At 43.7% G+C, this 24,267-nt stretch overlaps 1 protein-coding gene across 1 annotated transcript in view; it reads left to right on the top strand.

Moving 5' to 3' along the window:
- The window catches only part of ALK (ALK receptor tyrosine kinase), a 741,252-nt gene that overhangs the window by 222,516 nt on the left and 494,469 nt on the right, over positions 1-24,267 (top strand). Inside the window, exon 2 of the mRNA XM_015093875.4 lies at positions 11,267-11,386. Coding sequence (XP_014949361.3) covers positions 11,267-11,386 — 120 coding nt within the window. The remainder of the gene's footprint in view (positions 1-11,266; positions 11,387-24,267) is intronic.

Genomic DNA, 24,267 nt, shown 5'->3' with positions numbered 1-24,267 from the left:
TAAAGGACAAAAATATATGTTTCTGTATTTCTTTTCCTTCCTCCTCTCTTTATTACTTTCTTTCATGGTTCGGTGAGACACAGAATGAAGGGTCGGAAGATCAGAGTCTTGAGTTTTCACTAATGAGATGACTTTGGGGAAAGCACTGGCCCTGTGTTTCAGTTGCCTCATATATGTGATGGGAAGACATAGATAAATGGTCTTTACAGTCCTTCCCAGCTCTCACCATGGGTCTCTGCATAGGAGTCAAGGGTGACACTGACCGCTGTTGTTCACAGTGCAAGATGAGTGGGAGTAAGAGGGAAACGCAGCACCAGAGACAGAGAAGCAAATCAGGTTATTGGCCAATCTAGTTTACTGTGAACTGAGTTTATTTTAGTAATACAAGTGAAGAATGTTTTTAAAATATATCATCATGACAGTGCCCCTCGGTAACAGCACAGGATGGCTAGTGTATTTTTCTTCAAAAGAGCCTGAAGGCTTTGTAGGTACTGTTGCAGTAATTCTCAGAGCATTCCTAAAGTTGGAAGGGAAAGCATGATGAGTTCAGTTTTAAATGCAGAGAAAAAAACTTCAAAAAATGTTAAGTAGCTAGCCCAGAGTTGCACAGTAACATCACGGTTCCCAGAAACCCAGGTCTCTGTCTAACATACCAACCTGTTAGAGCATTCTGCTTCCAGTTTCCAGAAATGTGTCCAGCCATGGGTGAGAGGTCTTTGTGCTGAGCAAATGGTACTTAAAGTGTGGTTTCCTGGAGGATAGACTCTTTTTTGCTGAAATGAGTGGAGTGATAAGTAGATAAAGATGAGTTGAAAGGCATGCAAGTTAGTAAAAAGTGTTCTGTCCCTCTCCATCTCTCCATCCCAAACATCGTTTCTCTGGACCAGCCAAGGCCCCAATTCAAGGCCAAGCATCAGATCTGGTAGTTGTCATGGAAACAGTGCTAGCTGAGCTTGAGGCCCTGGAGAGCCAGCTTCCCTGACTGAAGTTGTGTGTTTCTAGGTCACCTTCCTGGCTGACCTGAAGGGATTCTATCATCCTCAGGAGAATGCTTCAGGCACCTGCAATCTGATGAATCTTTCTGCTGTATTAAACACAATGTCACTATTTTCCAGGGAAGTCAACATCATCTCCAAGAGGTTGTACTGAAGAGTGGCATTTCCGGTTGGTCCATTTATCAGGGTCTTCAGCTGAATGTCCTATCTTGATTCTCCCTGTGTGACCTTGGGTAGGACAGTTGTGCTTTTGGAATTTCAGTCTTCTCATCTGTAAAAGGGGTTAATCCATAGGACCATTGTGAGGATTATGAGAGTGAATGACTCTAAAAGGCGTCAGTAAGTCATAAATCACAGTGATTGTGTAAATAGTTAGGATCTACTCTTCTATGCTGGAGGCCACGTCTTCTGGTAGAAGTGGGCCATGCCTTCCCCAGGGGTCACCCTGGTAACTGTTACTTCCTAAATAGAAATATCAGGTCAAGAGAAGACTTGTTTCTGGATAGTCTGTAGCTTCTTGTCCAACTTACCCAGAGACTACTGGACCTGCCGGTGGGTGGCTGTTCCCACAGGCATGCCCTCATTTGGAAAGAGAAAGGTCCTTCATTGAGGGACTGGTTCCCTCCGCTGCCTGGGCTTTGTGTCACTTGCAGTACGTTAATTATTTAGTGCCTGGTAAAGCTTTCTGAGATCACAAGATAAAAGGCCTAGTGGTAGTTCAAAGTCTTCCTTTTGATTATTATTCTAGTCAATAGACTTTGAGGCAAGAAGATAGGATTGAAATAACAGTGGAGTAAGTGTCGTAGAGTACAAGCAAGCCACAGAAATGGACCCAGAACATAGAGTCCTGTTGCCCTGCTAATGGAAGCGCTCAGACATGGTGTGTGTGTGTGTGTGTGTGTGTGTGTGTGTGTGTGTGTGTGTGTGTGTGTGTGTGTGTGTGTGACACACACACAGAGAGAAGCATCAGGCTACTCAGAGAGTGGTATCCTCTTCATTGCACTCTTGGATTAGTAGAAATGCCAATGAGCCTTCCTCCACTACTGAAAGCCAGAGAGTCCACCTGGGCTAGGTAAGTAGGGCCAGTAACCAAGCACACCTGGAGCAGAGATTCCAGAGCAGTAGATATAGCAGGGCTCACAGGCCAGTCAGGAGCTCTTCCTTGGAATGCTGAGGTCATCTCCAGAAAGGTCAAAATGTAGCAACTTGGGACACAGATTCTAAAGGGCAGCATTGAATGTCTTATTACTTTCATTATCTGGCTTTGGCTTGATTTATGAGTTACTGGTGGCCTGCACAGATGTGGTATCCCTGGGGTCTATGCCCCTGATCTGGCCTTGGCCTTGACCTTGGAAAGCATGTCAATATGTCCCACATGAGACAGAATAGCAGCCCCTATGAAAAGCTTTTGCTAATTTCTTCTAAATCTGTGCACTTGAAAGTTGTGAATTAAATTAATAAACTAGTTTACTTCATTGTCGTGAACAACCAAGGTAGTTTGAACAACGTGTTTGGTAAATGGTCTAATGGCACATTCTGAAGTGACAGGTGGTTAAGAAGGCCCAGTCACGTTTTGCTTTGGGCCACTCTGAATCCCAGCTCAGCTGCTCTGATGAGACTGCAGCTCAGAAAGATGGGAAACCTTGGAGAAGGAGGGATCTGGTTTGCCCCTTTAAGAAAGGATAGGATTTAAGAAAGCTGCAGGTCAAGAAGGACATTCTAGGTAGAGATCAACTTGGGCAAAGGTTTGGAGACTTAAGTGTGACAGAGATAGAATATGAAAGGATTCTGTTTCGAAAATAAGAATGAAAAAGCAAGTAGTGGCCAAAGTGTGTTTGTTGGCTTCACATTGACACATTTCAGCCATTTCTGCCAGAACCTCTTTGTAATTCCCTTTTATGTGTGGGTCTAGTATACCTTGCAAGTAACCAATCCCCAAGAGCTGGGACCATGCTGACAATTTCCTTTGTGTTCCATCGATATTCCTTAATGCCTTGCCTTGGGAAGGAATGCCTGCTTTTATTTGACTGACAGATGAGGTTCACCACTGGATGAACTTAGTAGTTACACACAGGTCCTTTTGGGCACTGGGGAGAGAGACAAGGAACATGTGTTGAAACTATGACTTTCAATGGTACAAGAGAACTTTATGAGAAATAATAATTTTGCTTCAGGACTTGAGCTACCAAGAAAGAGCACAGACCTTCCTGGCAGAGGGGGAGTGGAGTTTAGTGAAAGGTAAGGTGAAATGGGGGGCTTTTAGTTCTATTCAAATTCTGCCCTGACACTAATAGCGGCTCTCTGAATGAGCCAACTGGAAGGAAATGTGAAAGCAAACTGCAGAAGAGTTGATTCCCTGAACTGGAGAGGAGCTGACTGAACCAGAAGTTCAGCCCCCTCATGTTCCAGGCCTGGAGAAGGTGTGGGGGGGGTCTGTGTGTTTAGGACAAAGGGCATAGCTGCTAATTCTCCCTCTTGCGTCTGAAAATCACATCTGTTTTTCAGACTAAATGAACTGCCTGTCACCGCTCCAACATCACTGCTGACTCTAGTAGTCATGTAAATTCACTGAGGTTTCTTTGGCTGCACAGGTGTGGGCTCAATCCTGTGAATACGGAAACGGTTTCCCTGGGCTGCCAATCCCAGGCGGGAGCCCTCCCCTGTGCCCAGCCTTGCTGTGCCTGCTCACCACTGTTTGACATCTGGATGGCTATTTATTTGGCCACATTAAGCTTTGTTTTGTGTGACACAAAATCATTGTTAAAGAATGCATTATTAAGTGTGTTTTCAAATAAGGGGGAAAAAAACTAGCAGGCAGTCACTGATTGTTTTATTGTTGGGAGGAAAATAAATAAGCAAAACGTGTGCAAGGCAAGGCAGGAGCCGTTCCAGAGAGCATCTAGAAGAGAAGCATTTTTACATTTTATTGATGGAGGTTTGTAAAACATGCTTGATAGTGAACCCAGGGCATTCATGTAAATAACCATCACACACACATAGCTCTTTATTATTTATGCCAATGCAAGTATGATATATTCATTGTATTATGTACATTGGCTTAGAGATAAATAGACACACAGTAAGACGTATAATAATAAACACTGAATATAGAGACATTGCCAGTTGGCTGAAATTGGGGTAGTAGAGACTGTAGACAGTTGGCAGAGTTAATAATTAACTAGTGAGTAACAGAGAAACAGCGCTTTTGGAGCACTTTTGATTTTTGGACATTGTATGTATCCTAGATCTTCAGATAGAAGAGGAACCAAGACTCTCATTCATTTTGGATTCTGAAACAGAAATAAAAGCATAAAATTTCAATAGTGGTGTGACTGATACATCATGTGTACATCATTTCATCTGGCCTGTCCAAAATCCTGAGAGTTTGCATCCATTATTCTTGTTTTTATCATTTTTTCAGGACATTGAGATTTTACTGAGTATGTGATTGGCCTGAGTTAAACAGCTAATAAGTATCAGAGCTAATAATTTGCTCCAAAACTCTGGTTTCATTATTTAACAAATATTTACTGAGTGCCTATTATGTGCCAGGCATGGGGACATAGCAGTGACTAATGCAGGAGAGACACAATAAACAGGCAAATATAAATATAAGAAACAATAAATGCAGATCAATGTGATATAGAGTTATTAATGGAGTGTGTGGGCTTCCCTCATGGCTCAAATGGTAAAGAATCTGCCTGCACAAATATATGTATATATAAGTAAAGGGTATTGGGGAAGCCTCTGAGTTATCTTTGCAACTTTTTCTGTCACTTTAAAAATATTCTAAATAAAATTTAAGAATAAAAATGCACAGCAAGAAAATTTAAAGTTGATAATCAAATACTAGCTTTGGAAAAAGATGTAATAAAAATATAACTTAATAGCTACAATATGTAATATATAACTTTCATGATAGCTATAATATATATCTTTATTGCAATAAAGATATCTTTCAAACTGACAATGAGAAAACAACTCAAAAAATAGGCAAAAATATTAGTCAATTTAGTGAACGGCAAATTAATATCACTATTCCCCTCCCCTAGTAAATAGAAGGCCACACAAAAAGATGTACAAATTCACTCATAGTCAGGGATATGAAAAATCAAGTAATAGATATTCCTTTATACCAAACATCCTTGCAAAACCATAAAGCTCCTAATATCTATTATTCGTGGAATACAGGGGAAAGGGGACTCATGTATTATTAGTGGAATTGGAAATTGTGACAGCCTTTGGGGAAGGCCATTTGATAATCCTATTAAAATTAAAAATACATTAAGAAAAAAAGAATCTGCCTGCAATGGGGGAGACCTGGGTTTGATCCCTAGGTTGGGAAGAACCCGTGGAGAAGGAAATGGCTACCCACTCTGGTATTCTTGCCTGGAGAATTCCATGGAGAGAGAAGCCTTGCAGGCTACAGTTCCTAGGGTTGCAAAGAGTCAGACATGACTGAGCGACTATAGAATGACTAGGAAGATCTCTCTGAGGAGGTGACATTTGGGCAGAGACCTGGGTGGAAAGATGGGATGATTTCGTGCCAGTAAGGCAGAGGAATTTTTAGGCTGATACCCGCCAGTGCAAGAGCCCTGAGATGGGAGCCTGCTTGTCGAGTTTAGGAATAGCAAGGAGGCCTGTGAGGCTGGAGCTCTATGAGCAAGGGAAAAGTGGTTGGAAATGAGGTCAGAAAGAGACCAGGAGCCAGATCATGTGGGACCTTAAAGGACTAGGTCCTGGCAAGAAATGTTAACCCTGTTTCAGGGCTGAAGTGCCAATCCAACTGCTGTGTGGAGAACGTATTGAAGGTGAGCAATAGGAGAACCAAGGGACCAGCTGGGAGCTCATAGCGGTCGTCAGAGTGAGAGGTGATATGGGGAGAGAAGAGAGGGACATAACGTAGGTGAGCCACTGAGATTGGCTGATGAATTGGTGCGGGCCATGGGGGAAAATGTCGAGGATTCCTCCTTGGTTTTGGCCCAAGGAAGCAGGAGAGTATTGCCACCGCTTTCTGAAATAGAGAACACCTGGGGTTTAGATGGAGAGACATCACATGTTTATTTTTGCATGTGTTAAGTTTGTAATACTTACCCAGGAATAAAATGAAGATTGCAGACCGGCAGTTGGATATATGTTCTGCTGTTCAGGGGAGTGCTTGGGCCTTGAGATATAAATTTAGTGGCGTTAATATATAGATGATATTTAAAGCTGTAAAACTGGATGAGATCATTTTGGGGAGTGAGTTTAGATGGCGATGAGACATGTCCCAAGTTACCCAACTTTCAACACCTGTAAAATAATAAAACAGAAAATCCCTCCCCCATCAAGTTTTTAAAAAAGAAAAACAGCTGAGCCTATTTACATGTCAGGCAAGAAATTCACTGAGCAGTTCTCTAAGGAATAAAATTCAGAGTTTTTAGAGCCCTAGGAAGAGTTTCATGGTGGTCATGCTAATTCAGAATTGAAAATCAGCACTTTAGATAGGAGAGAATGGATTCGTAAGTCTGAACATGCTTGGTTAAAGCAAATCCCTTGTTCATGGGTCAAGAGATTTTAGTGAAGTTTAAGGGTCTGGTGTCCTGGGCTCACTTGAAATTCATGGTCAGAGTTTATTGTCAGCTGGTTAAAACTACTGTGATGAAATTGAATATTCAGCCGTGAAATCTCCTGGGCAGTTACTGCTAGGAAATGGAGAATGTTCCTTTTGTACAGTCTGGAAAATGGGGAAGATCTGGCGAAGAGGAGTAGAGAAGACCTGCCACTGAGGTAGGAGACAAGGGCTATGGCAGCCAAGGGCTGCGTGTCACTGAGTCTTGAAGAATCTCAGAAGCAGTGAAGATCAGCGTGATCCAGTGCTGCTGAGTGGTCCAGTAAGAGAAGAACCAAGACTCATTCACTGTAACCTGGGGTCTTTGGTGACCTTGACCCAGCCAAGTGCAGATGATCCTCATTTAATTTAACTGAAGAGGAATGAGAGAGAAAAGTAGAGACAGAAGCACAGACAGATCTTTTTAAGACGCTTAGCTGTGAAGGAGAGCAGGAAATGGGAGGATGGCTGAAGAAGAGTGTGCAGGTTGTTTTTGAAAGATGTATATACACTTGCTGCAGATGAGATTGACTTGGGGGTGGGGGGGACTGTTGATACAGAAGAAAGGGCAAACTACTGCACCAGTGGATTTCTTGGGACGTGATGAGATTAGCAGCTAGGTGGAGAGGCTGCCACTGCTTAGAGTGTGGTCAGCCTGTTTTAGCAGGAGAGAAGGTAGTATATAAAGTTACTGATACCTCTGAGTTGGTAGATTTGTTTCTCTTTTTTCAATAAAATAAAAAACAAGTTCACTAGCTGAGAAAGTGGAGGAATGAGGGTCAGGCATTGGAGGCTGGAGGGGTAAGAAAACCTTGGAATTAGTGAGACTAGAAGAGCGAGGGTGAATTGAGCCCATCAGGGAATTCAGAAGAATTCCTGGGCAGTCCTGAGGGTCCTCCTCAGGTTTGTGGTCATAATTTTAAAGTGAAACTTTTAAGCATCTGGTATACTCCTCCCCTCCTCTCCTACTACCACATTCAGATGCTCAGGACAACTGTGAAGAACGGAAGGACAGGATTGCAAGGGGATTATTGTAGTGGAATTATTATTGTGATGAATCCTGGAATCTAAGTTGAGGATGCAAGGGGGGGACACATGGTTGGAAAAGAGTAGAGTTAAGAAGTTAGGGGTTTCGCTGTGCCTAGATAACCTGTGGTACCTGGAAAGTAGATCCCCCTAATCCCCTCCAAAACCTAAAACAATCTTATCTGTAGCCAATCAAAAATGTCCTCAGTCCAGAGTACATTACTTTTCCCCTCAGGTGGTTTTGGCTATTACTTGGACTCCTGGAAGCCCTTGCTCCTACTTTCTCCTCTCCTTTCTTTTCTACCCCTCTCCCTCAGGGTCCAAGATACACTCCATTTGAACCAGAGGGTCTCAGTTCATACCTTCACCCAAAGCACCAAAAACCTAAGCTTCTTTCTTGCTTAAATGGATTACTTCTTATGCATAGCTTTTCTCTATGCTGGAAACCCCCATTCCCATCAGGGCTGAAGGTGGGTAGGAGGTGGAAATGAAGTGTAAAGGGAGCAGAGAGCTTCTTCCCTGCACTTAAATGCAATGCTTTCTTCTTTCTCGTCTACGTTTATGCATATTCTATTAACATTAACTAGAACCCACTTCTGTGTCAGTGCTTCTGATTTTGACAAACAACTTCTTTCTTGTAGACTGTGCTTTTTCTTAGTCTTTATGCTTTCAGGTGAGGAGACCCATCGTTTTGGTTGACCTCCATCAGTTCCTCCAGTCTCATGCAGCAAATCATTATCCACTTCCCTCTGGGGACCATGTGTGACCCTGGCCTACTAGCAGAAATTCTGAGAATTCCTGTAAGGGTGGGCTAAAAATGCATGCTTTCTCTCCAGTATTCAACTTTGAAAGTGCTCAGTTATTTATTGGCATTTTTGGTAGCTCAGAATCTGCCCACAATGTGGGAGACCCAGCCTTGATCCCTGGGTCGAGAAGATCCCCTGGAGAAGGGAATGGCTACCCATTCCAGTCTTCTTGTCTGGAGAATCCGTGGACAGAGGAGCCTGGCAGACTACAATCTATGGGGTCACAAAGAGTAGGGCATGACTGAGCGACTAACACTTTCACTTTTGGATGTAAAATGGTTTAAGTTTACGTATTTAGGAGTGACCCACAGTGAGGTCCATGGCTCCTTGTTAGGCCATGACTCAGCCCTCGGAGCCCTCCTTTTGAATTATTTCAGATATTTTTTATCCCTGAGTATATAACCTGAGACTTATCCATATTAACTTATCCATATTAACTTAATCTGCCATCCATGCCCACGCACAGATTCAGAAGTGCCTCCTGATGTCTAGCCCCATCCGCTTGGTGCTTCACATCCAGGAAGAAGTTAATACCATTCCCAAACTGTATGGCTAAGAAAAATGACATAATTCTGAAACTGGGAAATATCACCTAGACTTGATCTTCCTGTTGCTTCAGAATTATTTAAAATTTGAGCTCTGCTCATGACTCAGACATAGAGGTGCCAATTTTTATTCACATGGGGTTCTTTGCAAGGAGTTGATTGTCAAAGCCTTCTCATAACCCTCATCCTGTTGACCCAGTCTGGAGCAGACTCTTATCTCTGATCTTGGCCATTGACCAGTGGGGACGCTGAAGGGCCCTATAGAGAACTGATCACCATGGAGTAGTTTGTGGGAGCCCCTGCAGGACGGTATGAGGTGCGAGGGCTATAGCATCAGGCCAGCCTGATCTGTTGACTCTGTGGTCTCCTGCCTGCGGGTCACGTGGCCACAATCAGGGCCTCTAACCTCTCTCAGCCTTTGTTTCCCTGTTCTCAAAATAAGGCCCAATAATAGTGTTGATTCACAAGGTTGTTGTAGGAATCGAGTGCAATCACACATTTAAAGCACTTACCACAATGCCTAGTCCATGTGTGCTCAGTTAGCGTTATACTTTAATAACCTCAAGCCTGCTCTTAAGTAGACCTGGGTGATCTTGGACCTCAATTCTCTCAGCCCCATTGCCCATCTAAAAAACAGAGTTGATATGAGGGTGAAATGAGGTGGCTGCTCTCTCAAACTTACTAGTATAACATCTGACTCCTTCCAGTGCATTCCTCTGAGCCATTTTGGAGAAATGCTACAAAAGATGTATCTAGGCACCAACCAATTCAACTCGTTTCTGTTTAGATCACGTGTGAGAGAAAATTCAAAAAGTCTTTTCTAGGTACTCAGGCCAGCACTTCCAACTCCAGTCTTCGGAAGGCAGAAAGAAGAATGTTTCTTTGGAAGGAGAGTATAGAATGCCCATTCTGTTCTAGTTATAGGGACAAGTGGGCTTCACGAAAGGGCAGCACCTGTAGATGAAACAGTGGAGCAGCCTGGAAACAAAAGGCTGCTGGGACCACTCAGAGCAATGATTTCCTTAAAGCATATGCAGAGGGACTGGTACTGTAAGGGGACTGAAGGCATAATAGGGCCTGGAGGAGAACATGCTGGAAGTGATGTGGGAGAATCTGCAAAGCAAACAGGCTGCTGCTACTGTTGCTTCCTTTCCTTTTTTCTTTTCTTCCCCTACTTCCTCTTTGTGAAATCACTCCAGGTGGTTTAACACTTTCTGTTTGAGTAGCAAGCCAGCCCACTCATGGTAGAGCATGGCTTCTTGAGGTCAGGCAAACCTGGCTTCAGTTCCTGATTCCGTCATTTGCCCTCTAAGCCTCAGTTGTTGCATATGTAAAACTGAGATGGTAATGGTTATCTCAGGGAGTCATTGTGAAATTATGTGAGGTAAGAGCCCAGCATGGTGCCTCATCCATGGAAGCTGCAGAAGAAATTCTAGTTCCCTTCTTTGCCTCCTGCCCACACTCAGCCTATCTCCTAAACAGATAGGCTCAAACCGGTCAAACTGGTGCTTTAATAGAAAAAGTTTTACCTGTCTTAAGACATTAGCAAATAGCAATGGGTTGGGGATTTCTGGGAAGAACTGCATAAGAGCATGCAGCCTATGTTCGTTTGATTTGTAGATATATTATAATTACTTTCCACCACATGAAACCCACTTGAGGTACTTTTAAGCAAAGGAATAATGGTGCTTTTACTCTTTTTCTCTCAATCCTTCTTTCTCTCATGCAAATCAGAAACATTAATCCTTTGTGGCTCCCCTGGACTCTCAGCTATAGGAAAACTCATCACCTAGCATTTTCCCCCCGAAAAGAGCATAATTGTCAAAACTCATAACTTCTGAGTGCGGTTTCAACATTCTTATTGATAAGTCAATAACCCAAGCAAACAACATTAGATGAAGTTACAAGTCTGAACATAAAGTAGAGTGGAGGCATTATTTGAATGCAATGAATTAAAATTCTCTGTAAAGTTGCTCAAATTCTCATAGGCAGAACAGACTTTGGATAGGACTATTAGACCAAACCAGGAAGTATCCTGGCTTCTAGTTCGTCTACTATACATTTTTGGCATGGCCTAGTCACAAGATTCAGACTTCTTAGATCTTACTGCCCTTGGTAGAAAATGTGGATTGAGGTCCTGAGGTCAATTCAATCTACTAGTGGCTCAGTCTTTTTCCCGCTCATTTTCTAACTGATGTCATGAAAGCCTCCTCTGAATTTTTTCTTATAAGCCATATGAGTGACAGCTAAAAGACACATCCCAAGCACAAAGATCAGTATTCTCTTTGTCTTTTTTATGTTCAGGTCAGAGCTCCTTGGAGTCACCAACAAACCTGCCTTCTGTTCCTCCCGATTCTTTTGCATGGAATCTGACCTGGATAATGAAAGATTCCTTCCCTTTCCTGTCTCATCGCAGCCGATACGGTAAGTATATTTTGTTAGTTATTTGTAATGTATAGTCACCGTCTCATAATTAGAGAAGCTGTGAGTTGCAATTAGTGATGTATGGCTGGTCTTTCTGTGCCCTTAGTCTTCCCTTGACAGCCACCTCCATTGGACCATTGCCCCCAGGCCTGGCCTCTCTAGACTGTCAGCCGTCTTCTGTATCCGAAGGAAGCCAAAGGCTTTGTGGCTGCCACGTCTTATCCCAGCTCCCTTTATGTGTGTGTGGTATTCCTGACTGCCCCTTACCCACCATGAGATGTAATGCTTTGACTTAATTACATCAAAATGTAATGTTTGCGTTTTGACTGTGGCTTTCTAGATACATGGTTCTAATCCATGAGTGTCTCTATAGTGATCTCTTGAGAGAGGATTATTATGAGGGTCACGGATCTTCTGGGGCCCCTCAAGTGATTCCCTGACATTTAGGTACTTCCTTAAAAGTACCCAGACATGTTCCTAGATATTATTTCAGTTCATTTGATTCTGCGACAACTTTGAGGGTAAGGAGGCCAGGTCCCATTTCATTTTTACAGATGCAGAAACTGAGCATAAGATCATACAAAGTGGATTTTCTAACTACAGAAGCAGAATTCTTCCCTTCACTTTTTCTTCTAGGGAGCTACCTACTCACTCTGTTAGGCTGAGGCCAGAATTACATGGTATAGCATTCCTCATCCTCTGTCCTTATCCTGCTAGTTCACAGAAGCTGGGCCTCTGCAGAGGAAAGGGAAGGTTTGGAGGAGAACTAATGTATTTCTACTTGGACACTTTTTTCTTCTCTTGAACTCCTCTAGGGTGGACTCTGTGAGGGCAGGCACAAAGCTCTGTTTGCTTCTCACTTTAACCTATCACAAAGAAGAAACTCATAGAGGCTGGTCCCTGATAAATGAATGCAGAGGCCTTCCGGGATGGAATTAACTCATCAGGCCTGATTCAATTAAATATTTATGAACCTAGTACAACACTGAGTTCTAGATTCCCTTCTGGGCATATTTGCCTATTCTTGCCGCTCGGTTTCTGCCCCTGGGCTTGAGCTTTTTAAAGTGCACCTAACAGAGGTCTTCCATGTGCTAGTGTTTCCATTTGTAAAGCAGTAAGTCTGGGTTCAGATTAACTGTAACTTTCAGTTCAAACTTAAAAAAGAAATGCATCAAAACCCCTAGGGCAGTTTAGAATGGTACTCTTCTAGGATGTTTTCAGCTACTCCTAAGCCGCCCCTGGTAGGAGGGGAAGGTCATTAGTTTTCGGGAGATTCCAGATAAAAATTACTTCTTGATTTTATTTAGGCCAGACACTGAGTGTTATCTTAGGATAAGAAAAGGTGTTTATAAATAATTGAAATCTGGTCCTTTGTACTGTTATTGCTTCATAAACCCAGATTTGTGATAGAAGCAGTCTTTGGATAATGTTTTTGTATTTGCTCTCAAAGTCACTCAGTATTTCCATAACTTTTATAAAACGTAATGTCCAAAAAAGTCAGGTCTGCCTCTTGCATGACACAGAGCACTGCATTTATTCTCTCTGAAACATCCAAAAAGAGGTTTCAGGTTAAAAGAAGAAAACCACTGGAGCTTATTTAGACTGCTGGCGCTCCACTGCTTGACTCTAATATACCTACTTCCCCTTCCTGGGCCTCCCCTTTCTCATACATAGAATCAGGGTGAGGTGGCATGCTCCAGAGGGGAAAAGAATAGATCAGGGCGATTCCCAAGATTCCTTTCAGATGTTCCTTGAGCCTGGAATCCTCAGAATTTCCCTTCTTGGCAGAGGAGAGAACCAAAACCATCGGTCAGACATTGCCCAAATGCTCAACGAGGTACCGAAGTCAGCACCATCATTGCTATCGATTCACAGGGTGAGAAGAGATGATCCTTGGTTGGTGGCTCCTTGACTAAGTGCGGTGGTAACTTCACAGCCTTTTCGTCTTCTTCCTGTATTTAATTCAGCTGAGACCATAGAACTTAGCTGTCTCCACCACCACCTGTGTGAGCTTGGTCCCGTGCCACGTGTTAGAGGTGATACAAAAGCAAACACGAGCGAAACTTACTCTTCCTCTCTTTGAGTTCACTGGCCAGAGAAACAGTTCTGTAGGCAGTTCAACCCGGAGAAGGCAATGGCACCCCACTGCAGTACTCTTGCCTGGAAAATCCCATGGATGGAGGAAGCCTGGTAGGCCGCAATCCATGGGGTCGCTAAGAGTCAGACACAACTGAGCAACTTCACTTTCACTTTTCACTTCCATGCATTGGAGAAGGAAATGGCAACCCACTCCAGTGTTCTTGCCTGGAGAATCCCAGGGACAGGGGAGCCTTGTGGGCTGCCGTCTCTGGGGTCGCACAGAGTCGGACACGACTGAAGCGACTTAGCAGCAGCAGCAGGCAGTTCAACCCACTGCCACAAAGAGCACCTCTGGGGCATGGAGGTTGAAGACTAGTCCCGAGACACACAGCAGAGAGAACTGAAGGCTGAGACTCCTGTCGCCTTAAGGATGTTTGCAGGGCTCAGCCTGTGTCTATGAACCAAAGAGGCCAGCAGGCTCACTGGTCATAAATTCACAACTTTCAACTGCTATGAAAGACATTTTAAGAAATGTTAACAACTTCATTAATTTTAAGACCTCAAACTTGGGTAGAGAAATTTGACTGGAAAATTGCTGCCCAAAGGGATAGTTCTTCAGACAATAAGAAGTAACTAAGACTCGGCAAGTCAGTGTGGGCCTTGAGTGATGGAGCTTGGTGCTGGCTGACTGTCCTCACCTGCATTCTGGGGTGAAGGTGGGAGGGAACGGCTGGTGGGGAGGTAGGAGAGGGCGGCAGTGGTAGGCTTCAGCAGCACAACCACAGGCATCATGATAGACAGTGGCGGCCAGCCCTCTCAGGCAAGCTGTCCAGGACTGAATTGAGTATGGCTTTCTTCTCCACTGGTGTTTTATGAGAAGAGACGAGGTGGATAGAGGCTAATAAGATTTACTCACCCCAGCCTGTAATTATCTGCTTGAGGAAAATGTTTGACCTACCTTTTTGAAGTCTCCCCATATTTCTTCTAATTTACGTTGGGGCCTTTTATGTTGTGTAAAATATATTCTTTTCAATGGCATTTTGTATCAGATTCTAGCTCTTTCTCATCTTGTCTTGAATGATGGGAGCCTGCTAATTTCATCATCAACAAACAGAGCTGCACATTCTTCCCTCAAGGCTTTGAAGAAGGGGGGGGGGGCTGGTGTATAAAGAAACAATTTTTTTTTTTCCTTTTATCATCCAGCTCTGATGCCTTAGGACTTATTTATAGGCTTGGTTAAAGGACTGGGCTCCAACTCCCTACCCAGATAAAAATCTGTTTCGTTTGGAAGCTCCAGGTAGTAAGAGATTACAGGGTTTTGATCACCTTGAGTTCTAGAGCCACAAAAGCAGATCGTATTCCCCCCCTCCCCCAGCTTTAATTCATGTTTGCCATTCTGGGTTTAGGAAGAATCAGATCATGTTTTAGAGCAAAGTAACCAAAGTTTCTGCCCAGATGAGAATGAGAAAAAGAATTTTCATTTATTGGGAAAAGAAGTTTGATACTTTGCCAAACTTTTCCACAGCCCCCTTTCTCACTTAAGTGTGTTAAAAAATTGTGGTGGGTGAAAATTATTTTATATCCCACTCTGTAGAAATGTAAACTGAGGGCTCAAGATATTTGTTAACCATGTTACCAAGTTACTGAGCTGGTGAGCATTAGAAAAGACTGAAGTCAGATTTTCTGACTGCAAGTTGGGTGCTCGTTCTACCACATCAAAAAGTTAATTCAAAGGTAAAGTCCTCATTCTATAGAAAGGGCTCTCATTTCCTGAACAGCCTGACCACTCAGTTTGGACTAAATGACCAATCAGATATCCAAGATCTGGGCAGCTCTAAGACCAAGACTCGATGTCCCCAAATTGAGACTATTCCAGGGAAGCTAGGGTAATTCACCTCTTCCTAGATGTGAATGTAACCGCCCCCAACCCAGGAGCATGGGCAGTCTTGCCTCCCCTACTATAGACTCTGGTTCAGTATACCAACAAGGTATATGGAAGTCTTTACCCCCACTCTCTGTGAGTATAACCTTAGTTTAAAATAGGGTCTTTGTAGGTGCAGTTGAGTCCGCACTGGATTAGAGTGGGTCCTAATCCAATATAACTGATGTCTTTGTAAGAAGAGAAAGCAAAGATACAGACACAGACACAGAGGCTGAACATCATGTAATAATGGAGGCAGAGATTAGAATGATGCATTTTCAAGCGAGGAATGCCAAGGATTGCCAGCAACCACCAGAACTAAGGGAAGCCATTGGACAGATTCTCTCCTAGAGCCTTCAGAGCATGGCCCTGTTGATGCCTTGATTTCAGACTTCTGGCCTCCAAAACTCTGAGAGAATAATTCTCTGCTATTTGAAACCAGCCATTTTGTACTATTTTGTTATAACCGTCCTGGTAAAATAATGTAGTGCTTCATCCCTCCAGTCCTCCAGTGTCCAGAAAACCGAATCATGGAAAAGAAAGGTTCCTCTCAACATCTCAACATCAGAGCACAACAAAGTCATTGTTGGACTTTAAATAAAAGTTCTGTTAAAACTTTGTCTACTTTCAAGCCCATTGGGACCTATCCAATTTAGGTACTGGTGTTTTTGGAAACAAAGAAAGATTAGACTTTTTAATTACTTCCCTTGCTGCTGCTACCACCATCACCAGTCTTGTTAATGTATCAATTTCTTTAAAAAGACTGGGTAATTTAAATCTCTCTCTCTCTCTCTCTCAAAAAAAAAAAAAAAATCAACCTCCCACAGAATAAAGAATGGTAAACAAAAAGCCCTCCAGCCCCCTGTGGGATATACTTCATAGCTCCGGCAGGAAGTCAGTCTGATCACGTTTCTGAAATTACACATGTGATGTGGCTGGCCATGGTCTGACATACTGCCCTCAAGAGCCTGGCGCTTCCAGTGAAAAGCAGCTCCACAAGGGAGTCCTAGTGGGCCCTTGTCACAGCTGAATGCTTTCTTACCAGGTCCTCTGCCCTGATAGGCCAGGCCTTTTCCTGTTCTCTTACCGGTCCACTGAGCCAGGAAGCCAAGTTCGTCCCTTGTCCATGCCTCTGTATGTTTCTCTATTACATGATAAGCCAAGGCTCTGGATGTAGTCTCCAGAAAGACTGAGTCCTGTGGGGAACAGCAGTACCAGCAGTCATTCAAGACCAAGAGCAGGCAACGTTTGTCACCATGAGGACCAGTGGCCTGCTGGGAACCAGTGAGCTCAGTCTGTGGAAGTCAAGTGGAAAGTAGTTGGCTTAGATGTTTTGAGGAGAGATTTGTTTAAAATGCTCTACTCGATCATATCCCTTGCCTTTAAAATAAAGACACATGGATCCACTCAATAAATACCAACGAATTACCTCTATGTTAATGGCAGACTGAAATGGAAAGGAATCAAGTCAGATTAAAAGGAAATAAAAAATGATAATAAAAGAATAATTGACCAACTGACACAAAAGCAAGAAAGGCAAATCAAAAGAGATCCATTTAAAATGACTGTCACAGAGAGAGCAGGAGAGAAATTAACAAAAGGGAAAGAGTGAGATGGGTGAGGAACAGGGACAGACTGACGGATAAGCAATGTGGAGAGCATCACTCAGTGTTGTGTGGTCTCCTGGTCATGCATTCATGCTCCTGTTAACATAGTCTCAGCTCTCACGCCTGGGAAGGTGGCTCCCCAAAGCTTTCTCTGATCTTGAGCATCATCCTCCTGAGAGCTGTTTCTGCACCCCTACCTATCTGCCTGCATCATTTCCCCCTTAGTGTGTCTCTGACACACAGAGAATGGGATAATGGATATAAACACTCTACAGTTGAGCACTAACTGTATGCCTGGTTCTGCTCTAGGCATAGCCATGCTAAATGCCAATAGCACAAGAAGTCTTGAGGATGAGGCAGACCTGCATGCTGTAAGACAGGTGCAGTAACAGGCGCATGTCCAAATCTCCCTGAAACACAGGGAGGGAGAGCCAGTTCTATGAAGGACTTCGGAGGGTAGACGTTCAGGAGACAGGGACTGCTGAGCTGGGCCCTGGACCCTGGTGCCACTTAGATCTCTGGGAAGGGCTTTGCAGGCAGAGGGAATGAATGCGCAGAGGGGTGATGAGAAGCAGGTCAAGCCCAGTGACTCAGGGTAAAGATGGTCTGGGAGAGAGGAGCCTGGAGAAACAGTTAGTTCTGGGTATACTAAGTGTTCAGTTATGATCCTATGTGTGAAGCATAGGCTGGAAAAGGAAGGGCAGGCGGGGAACCTGGGAGAGATTCCAGCCATAAGGTGAGAATGACTAGGTTGCCCTTGTAGGAGATCCAACTTGAGTAATTGAGTAGATGAAGATCCCACCATCAGAGTACAGAGGAGGAGAAATATTTGACAAGGAGAGTTGGTGACTATGACATCTAGAGAGAGAGGAGACAATGGAGAGACTATATTGAACCAGTTACATTTGAAGTGCTTTCAGGACACCCAGGTAAAGATGGTCAGTAGAGAATTGTAAATCTGTCTTGGCTTTGAGGAGAGAGGTGTGATAGACAATGGTTAGCACAGACTATGATGGATGCTGTGATTGAAGAGGAGCATGACAAACAGTCACAGATGGAGAAACTGAAAAGATAGGAGGGGAACCAGAAGGTGGAACAGCCAGAGAAACCAAAGGGATAAGAATTTTACATGCGGGAGTCACCAGCAATGTCAAAGCTGCCTAGAGAACTGCCATTCTGGTAAATATCCTTTCTCTTTTACATCCCCCTCCTTTCCCCATGTTTCCTGCTTTCTCATTCCATTTTGTCCCTGGTTAATTTGTTTTCTTTTCCTTGAACCTGTCTCCCTAGATCCCACTGCTCTAGCTTGCAAAGCCCAGCTCAGTCCCTGCTTCTACCTCAGGCCTTTTTCTGAGTACCCAGGCTATCCTGATGTCTCTTTCTCCCTGTAATTTTTTTTTTTTATGGAGAAAGTTAATGAAAATGTTTGATAATACTAGGGTTGCATCATCCCCCTCTTGAAATCTGAAAAGAATCTGACTTGTACAGGGAATGGTTATTTCCTGAGCATCCCAAATTCTCCAAGAATCCCATCACATGATACCCTCTCCACAAAACCTGGGGCTTTCCTGATAGTTCTTATGAACCAAATTATTTTCCTAGTTTGTATTTCATCCTTTTTATGGTCCAAGTGTAAACTAGGTCACCTGATAAAGCAGTCATGGATGGGTCTAATTTATTCAGCCCAAGGTAGAGATGTTAAATGTCACTTTTCATCTATCTATTATACATTCATTCATACAGTGGGTATCTACAGTTTGCCAAGCTCTTTGTTCCTGCCCCTCATAGAGACTCTAGCCTACTTTTAAAATTTATTTATTTACTTTTTAATTAATTTATTTTTAATTGAAGGATAATTGCTTTACAATACTGTGTTGACTTCTTTCCATACATCGGCATGAATCAGTCATAGGTATACATATGTCCCCTCACTCCTGAACCTCCCTCTCACCTCCCAGCCTATACCGCCCCTCTAGGTTGTCACAGAGCACCAGGTTGAGCTCTCTGTGTCACACAGCAAATTCCCACTGGCTATCTGTTTACATATGGTAATGGTAATATGTATGCTTCAATGTGGAGAAGGCTATGGCACCCCACTCCAATACTCTTGCCTGGAAAACCCATGGACGGAAGAGCCTGGTAGGCTACAGTCCATGGGGTCGTGAAGAGTCGGACACGACTGAGCGACCTCATTTTCACTTCTCACTTTAATGCATTGGAGAAGGAAATGGCAACCCACTCCAGTGTTCTTGCCTGGAGAATCCCAGGGATGGGGGAGCCTGGTGGGCTGCCTGTGCATCTACGGGGTCGCACAGAGTCGGACACGACTGAAGCGACTTAGCAGCAGCAGCAGCATGCTTCAGTGCTGCTCTCTCGACTGGCCCCACCCTCTCCTTCCCCCACTGTGTCCACAAGCCTGTTCTCTGTGTGTGCGTCTCCACTGCTGCCCTGCAGATAGGTTCATCAGTTAGCCTAGTTCACTTTTATCATAGGTCACAGGTCTAAGGTGTTTCTAAATATCCGTCTGAATGGTGCTGCTTAAACACTTGTTGTATGATTGTTTTGTATCTGTACCCCTGGGTCTGATGAACTGTCAGACCCGTAGGAAGGTTTACTTGGGAAATAAGACTTTCCGCTTTAGCAAAGATACTGTCTGCCTATTAGATTTAGTAGCGCTTCTTTTTGAAAACCATGTAGTGAGCATTCATACCCCACAGCTAGTGACCAAATTAACCCCAGATCAGGACAACCTGCCAAGTTGTAGACCTCACTGTTCCCATCTTCTCAGCAAGAAAGGTAATATAATGTCTTTCTGGAGCACTTGCACGTCTGTGCCACACTCTCTTCATATCTTAGTTATGTATGGCCCCGAACCATCCTGATTCCTAAACTGGAAGTTCTGAGGGGTTAGTAATCCACATCTTATTTCCTTTGCATCCCGAGTGTTTTGTACTTCGTTGCATTCTTAAACATACACTGGATGAAACTTCAACATGTGCTGAATGGTCCAGAGGTCGACTAGGAATATACTCAAGTCCCTCAATTCCCAGTCTTTTCTGCTCCTGGGGATCTCTATTTTAGTAAAAGGTACGGATGTTCCCTTAAGCCCTGTTACTCCTAATGTCATATTAATCAAGAAAGACATGTGTAAGGCGAGAATAGTTCCTAGGCTGGACATATTTTCATTTAGAAATAAAATCTGTGTCTTTAACTACTTTGAGCAGGCTTTTTTTTAAAAAAAAAAAATCTCAATCTAAAAAAGCACATTCAGCAGACATGAGTGAGCTGAGGAATTTTTGTTTTGACAGCTTTGGGACATCTGAGATATTGTATACAGAGCATTTCTAACCAGTCTATAAAGACATGTGTCCAAAACATATGCAGGAAAATGACTGATCAACAGTGAGAAAAATGAGAGGAAATCCTCTTAAAGTGAAATGTTATGGGAAGAGCTACCTCAGGGGCAGAACTTCATGACAGAATGGACTTCAGATTAACAAGACTTTAACCAGCCCATTTGAATAGATGACTAGAATAATTTGGTCTGTGAAAAATTCACAGAAATGGTGAGCTTTCGGGGCCCACAGCAGTCTCATCAAATAGCCTCATCTTACAGCGGGTAAATTAGGCGGAGAGGTCATTGATCTGCCCAGGGCTAGTAACACAGCTGAGATTCAGACCCAGGCCACCTGCTTGTCAGACCCTACAACTGTCCCCTGCTCCTGCCCCCTGGGTGGTGGTTCATATTTTCTCAGTACTTGAGCCGCAAAGTATTTCCTCACATGTTACTCCCAAATATTGCTTTACTCATATTATCACTTTAACTCTGTGGGTCTCTGTCAGCCTGGCGGTTCTTGCTGCCCTGAAGCTTACATCAGTGTAGGGTCAGTACCATCCTGATGTGGGTAAGCTCACATACAAGCTCAGTCTAGTTGCTTCACCATCACCTGGAGAGCTTCTTTTTAAAATAATTTTTTAAATATTTGTTTTATTATGTATTTGGGTGTGCCAGCTCTTAGTTGCAGCAAGTGGGATCTCTGATCTTCGTTGCATCATGAAGGGTCTTTTAACTGCAGCTGCAAACTCTTAGTTGTGGCATGTGGGAGCTAGTTCCCTGCCCAGGGACTGAACCCAGGCTCCCTGAATTGGGAGTGTGGAGTCTGAGTCACTGAACCACTAGGGAAGTCCCCTGGAGAGCTGAAAAACAAGATTCTGGGATGTGGGGACTGTAGGATTAGGTTTGGAAGCTATAGATCTTTCATTCACCTCCTAGTTGCCAATGAGAATCTCCTCTGTGACATGGAAGCAAGACATCTTCCAGCCTCTGTTTGAATGATGGGGAAGAAGCTCAGTTGGGATCGAGATGTGAATTTCATTCTCAGCTCTGATTCTTAAGAGTGATTTCACTGTCAGTGACAACCACTCTCCTTGATTCTCTTTGTCATCTGAAGAGTGGGAATGGTCATGATTCCTAATTGAGAGCATCACATGGAGAAGGAAATGGCAACCCACTCCAGTATTCTTGCCTGGAAAATCCCATGGACAGAGGAGCCTCTTAGGCTGCAGTCCATGGGGTCGCAAAGAGTCAGACACGACTGAGCGACTTCACTTTCACTTTTCTTCACTGTTGTCTTATGCTTAGGCTGCCATAGACCCTCCAGAAATATTTGTTGAATAAAGAATTAAATGATAAAAAAAAAAAGAGAGAGCATCACTGTCAGGATTAGCTATGGGGACAGAGTTCCATGTGTTGGAGCATAGGTACTTCCCTAATGCTCTCTGAAGAGGAATGAGAGCTGCTCCAGTGAGAGGCCAATAGCCTGCATTTTGGTGGCATGATTCTATTTGCTAGAATATTTTTCCTTAAAACTCTTAAGTCCCTAGTTTTTTCCTCTGGAACCTGAGAGCACTTTGAGCTGGGATTTAATGCTGAGCAGTCCAGCTTCAAAATTCACATGATTGCATGAAAATAAGCAAACTATTCCTCACCCTCCCTGGAATAACCTCATTCCTTCCTCTATTCTTAAACTTCCTAGCTAGATCTTTATCATCTGCCAAAATCCTTTCACCCTTCAAACTGCAGCCCCAAAGTTGCCTCTTCCGTGAGCCCGTGATCCTTCCAGCCAGGTCTCTCTCGTTCTGAGTTCCCATGGCTTCCGCAGGTCTGCTTATGGTGAAAGTCAGGTGTGAGTAAGTCTTTCTCTCCCACCGGATTAGGAGTTTCTGAAGGTCACAGAGTCTGTGTTAGGGAAGCCTGTGTTTTGAGATTGGCACCGGAGAGGAACCTCATGATCACCTCCAACACTCAGGAGGTCCTCACCGGCAGATACAGATGAGTGAGTGGGGAGGGCCATCTTGCATGAGGTCGGGACTTCCCAGGACCCTCAGCCTTCTCCGGTTGTTGGGGCTGCCACACTACTCATAGATCTCCTCCAACCATCTAGTTTCAGGAATGATCCCATTTGGGTGGATGCCATGCTGAGCAGTGTACAAAGAACATGTTTTCACCATGCTCTCTAGATCTGGCCTCATTCTGCTAGAGATACCATGTTCTGCATAAACGCTTCCTGGAAATTGCAGGCAGAAAACTGGCCTAGAAGCCCAATTTGGACTTTAGTCTTAGCTTTCTGCTCCTCCAGAACCTGGGCTATGCCACTTTGACCAAGTTATTTCACCTTCCTGAGCCTTAGTTTTCCTATCTGTAAAATTAAGAGGCTATTAACTTCAGAATTTAAATTATTTCTAATTTTGTGTTCTGGAATGAAGAGCCAAGTCCCATTTCTTCAATCTGTAATATTGTTATGGCCACAGATAAGGGAAATGAGAATTGAGCTTTCTGTGCTGATCTCCCACCCTTGTGGGCATGCATGCACACACACTCCCTCCTCTGAGACTGTCTTCTGAGGCTGTGTTTATATAATTGATTGATTGAAGGAGACTTGGCCCTTTTTTGCTGCATCTTGATTATAAGTGAGCCAAGCAGATGTCTTAAATTGGGTGGTTGGTTCCCAGATACATTGTAGGGAGGATGCTGGTGGGGAGGAAGTGAATGATTTTAGTTCTGGGGTCCCTCCAAGTGAATAGTGGTGGGGGAGTGCAAGCAGGGGGCAGGTCTCATAAAGAGTGTGACCAGAATGTTGACGGTAGCTGGTGGATTAACATAGAAGATGACTGGTAGGCTAAGTGCTCCTTAAGAAGAAAACCCAGAGGAGAAAGGAGAATGGAGCCTGAGCTGGAAGTCAGGACTCTTGGGATTCTGCTGACCAGCTGGCTAGCGCCAGATTAGAAAGCTTGTTTCAGCCATGCCCAAAAGGTGAAATTAGTCTTAGGAGGATGGAGATGGATGAGATCTGAGGATCATTTTATTCCACTACCTCGTTTTTCAGATGAGGAAACTAAGGCCTAGAGAGGTTAAAGGACTTGCTTGAAGTAATATCTCAAGCCAGGGCTTGAACCTAGCTCTTCTTAGTCAAGATTTAGCGTGACTTCACTTCCAAAGGAAAGCTTCATCAGCCTGTCAAAGTGAGGAGGAGCTTCAACAAGGTTTTACATAGTTCTGCCTTCATTGCTGAACATGCGCCCCTTTATTTCTGCTCAGTGGGGACTGAGCCTGGAGCCAACTGGAGAGCAAGAACAAGGCTTGCCGTCATTTAGTAAGAATCAGACTGTGTGTGAGTCCCCAGTGCCAGGTGCTTGATGTGTATATTGCATTTAATCTTCCTCATAATTCCCTGAGGTGGCCCCTGTTTTAATCCCCACTTTAAAGTGAAAACAAAATCGAGCCACACAGAAATTAAATAATTTGCCCTGAGGTAACAGCTAGTAAGTGACAGAGTCAAGCTTTCACCTTGAGCAGTCAGACCCCAGTTAGGAGCTTATGTCTCTGTTTACTCCCCAGACACCCTGGTGCCCCTCTGAGGTTTTCATATAAAACAGGACAAAAGAGGATCTTCCTACTTCACTCCTAGACCACCCTTTTCTCTTCCCTTTGTTTTCACATAGCTTCTGGCCTGCGCACAGACTTGCTGTCCAGCAGGAGCTTCCAGCAACCACCAAAAAGCAGCTTGTTGGCAGAAGAGAAGCCAGGAAGCCTTATTGGAGATTATTTTAGCCATTAGATCATTGTGGAATATTTGAAACCTAGCTATGTATGCTTTTGCCAGCTTATTCCAGAAAAATGCAGTATGGGTTTTTTAGAATTTTAAAAATTGTTTTAAGGTATCATTTAACTTGTTTGTCACTCACAGCTTTGAGTGATAATAGTAAAAGTTACC

This window comes from Ovis aries, chromosome 3 (genome assembly GCF_016772045.2).
Source record: "Ovis aries strain OAR_USU_Benz2616 breed Rambouillet chromosome 3, ARS-UI_Ramb_v3.0, whole genome shotgun sequence".
NCBI classification, from domain to species: Eukaryota; Metazoa; Chordata; class Mammalia; order Artiodactyla; family Bovidae; genus Ovis; species Ovis aries.
Note: the sequence above shows the minus strand (reverse complement) of the source record. Positions and strands in the feature narration are given on the sequence as shown.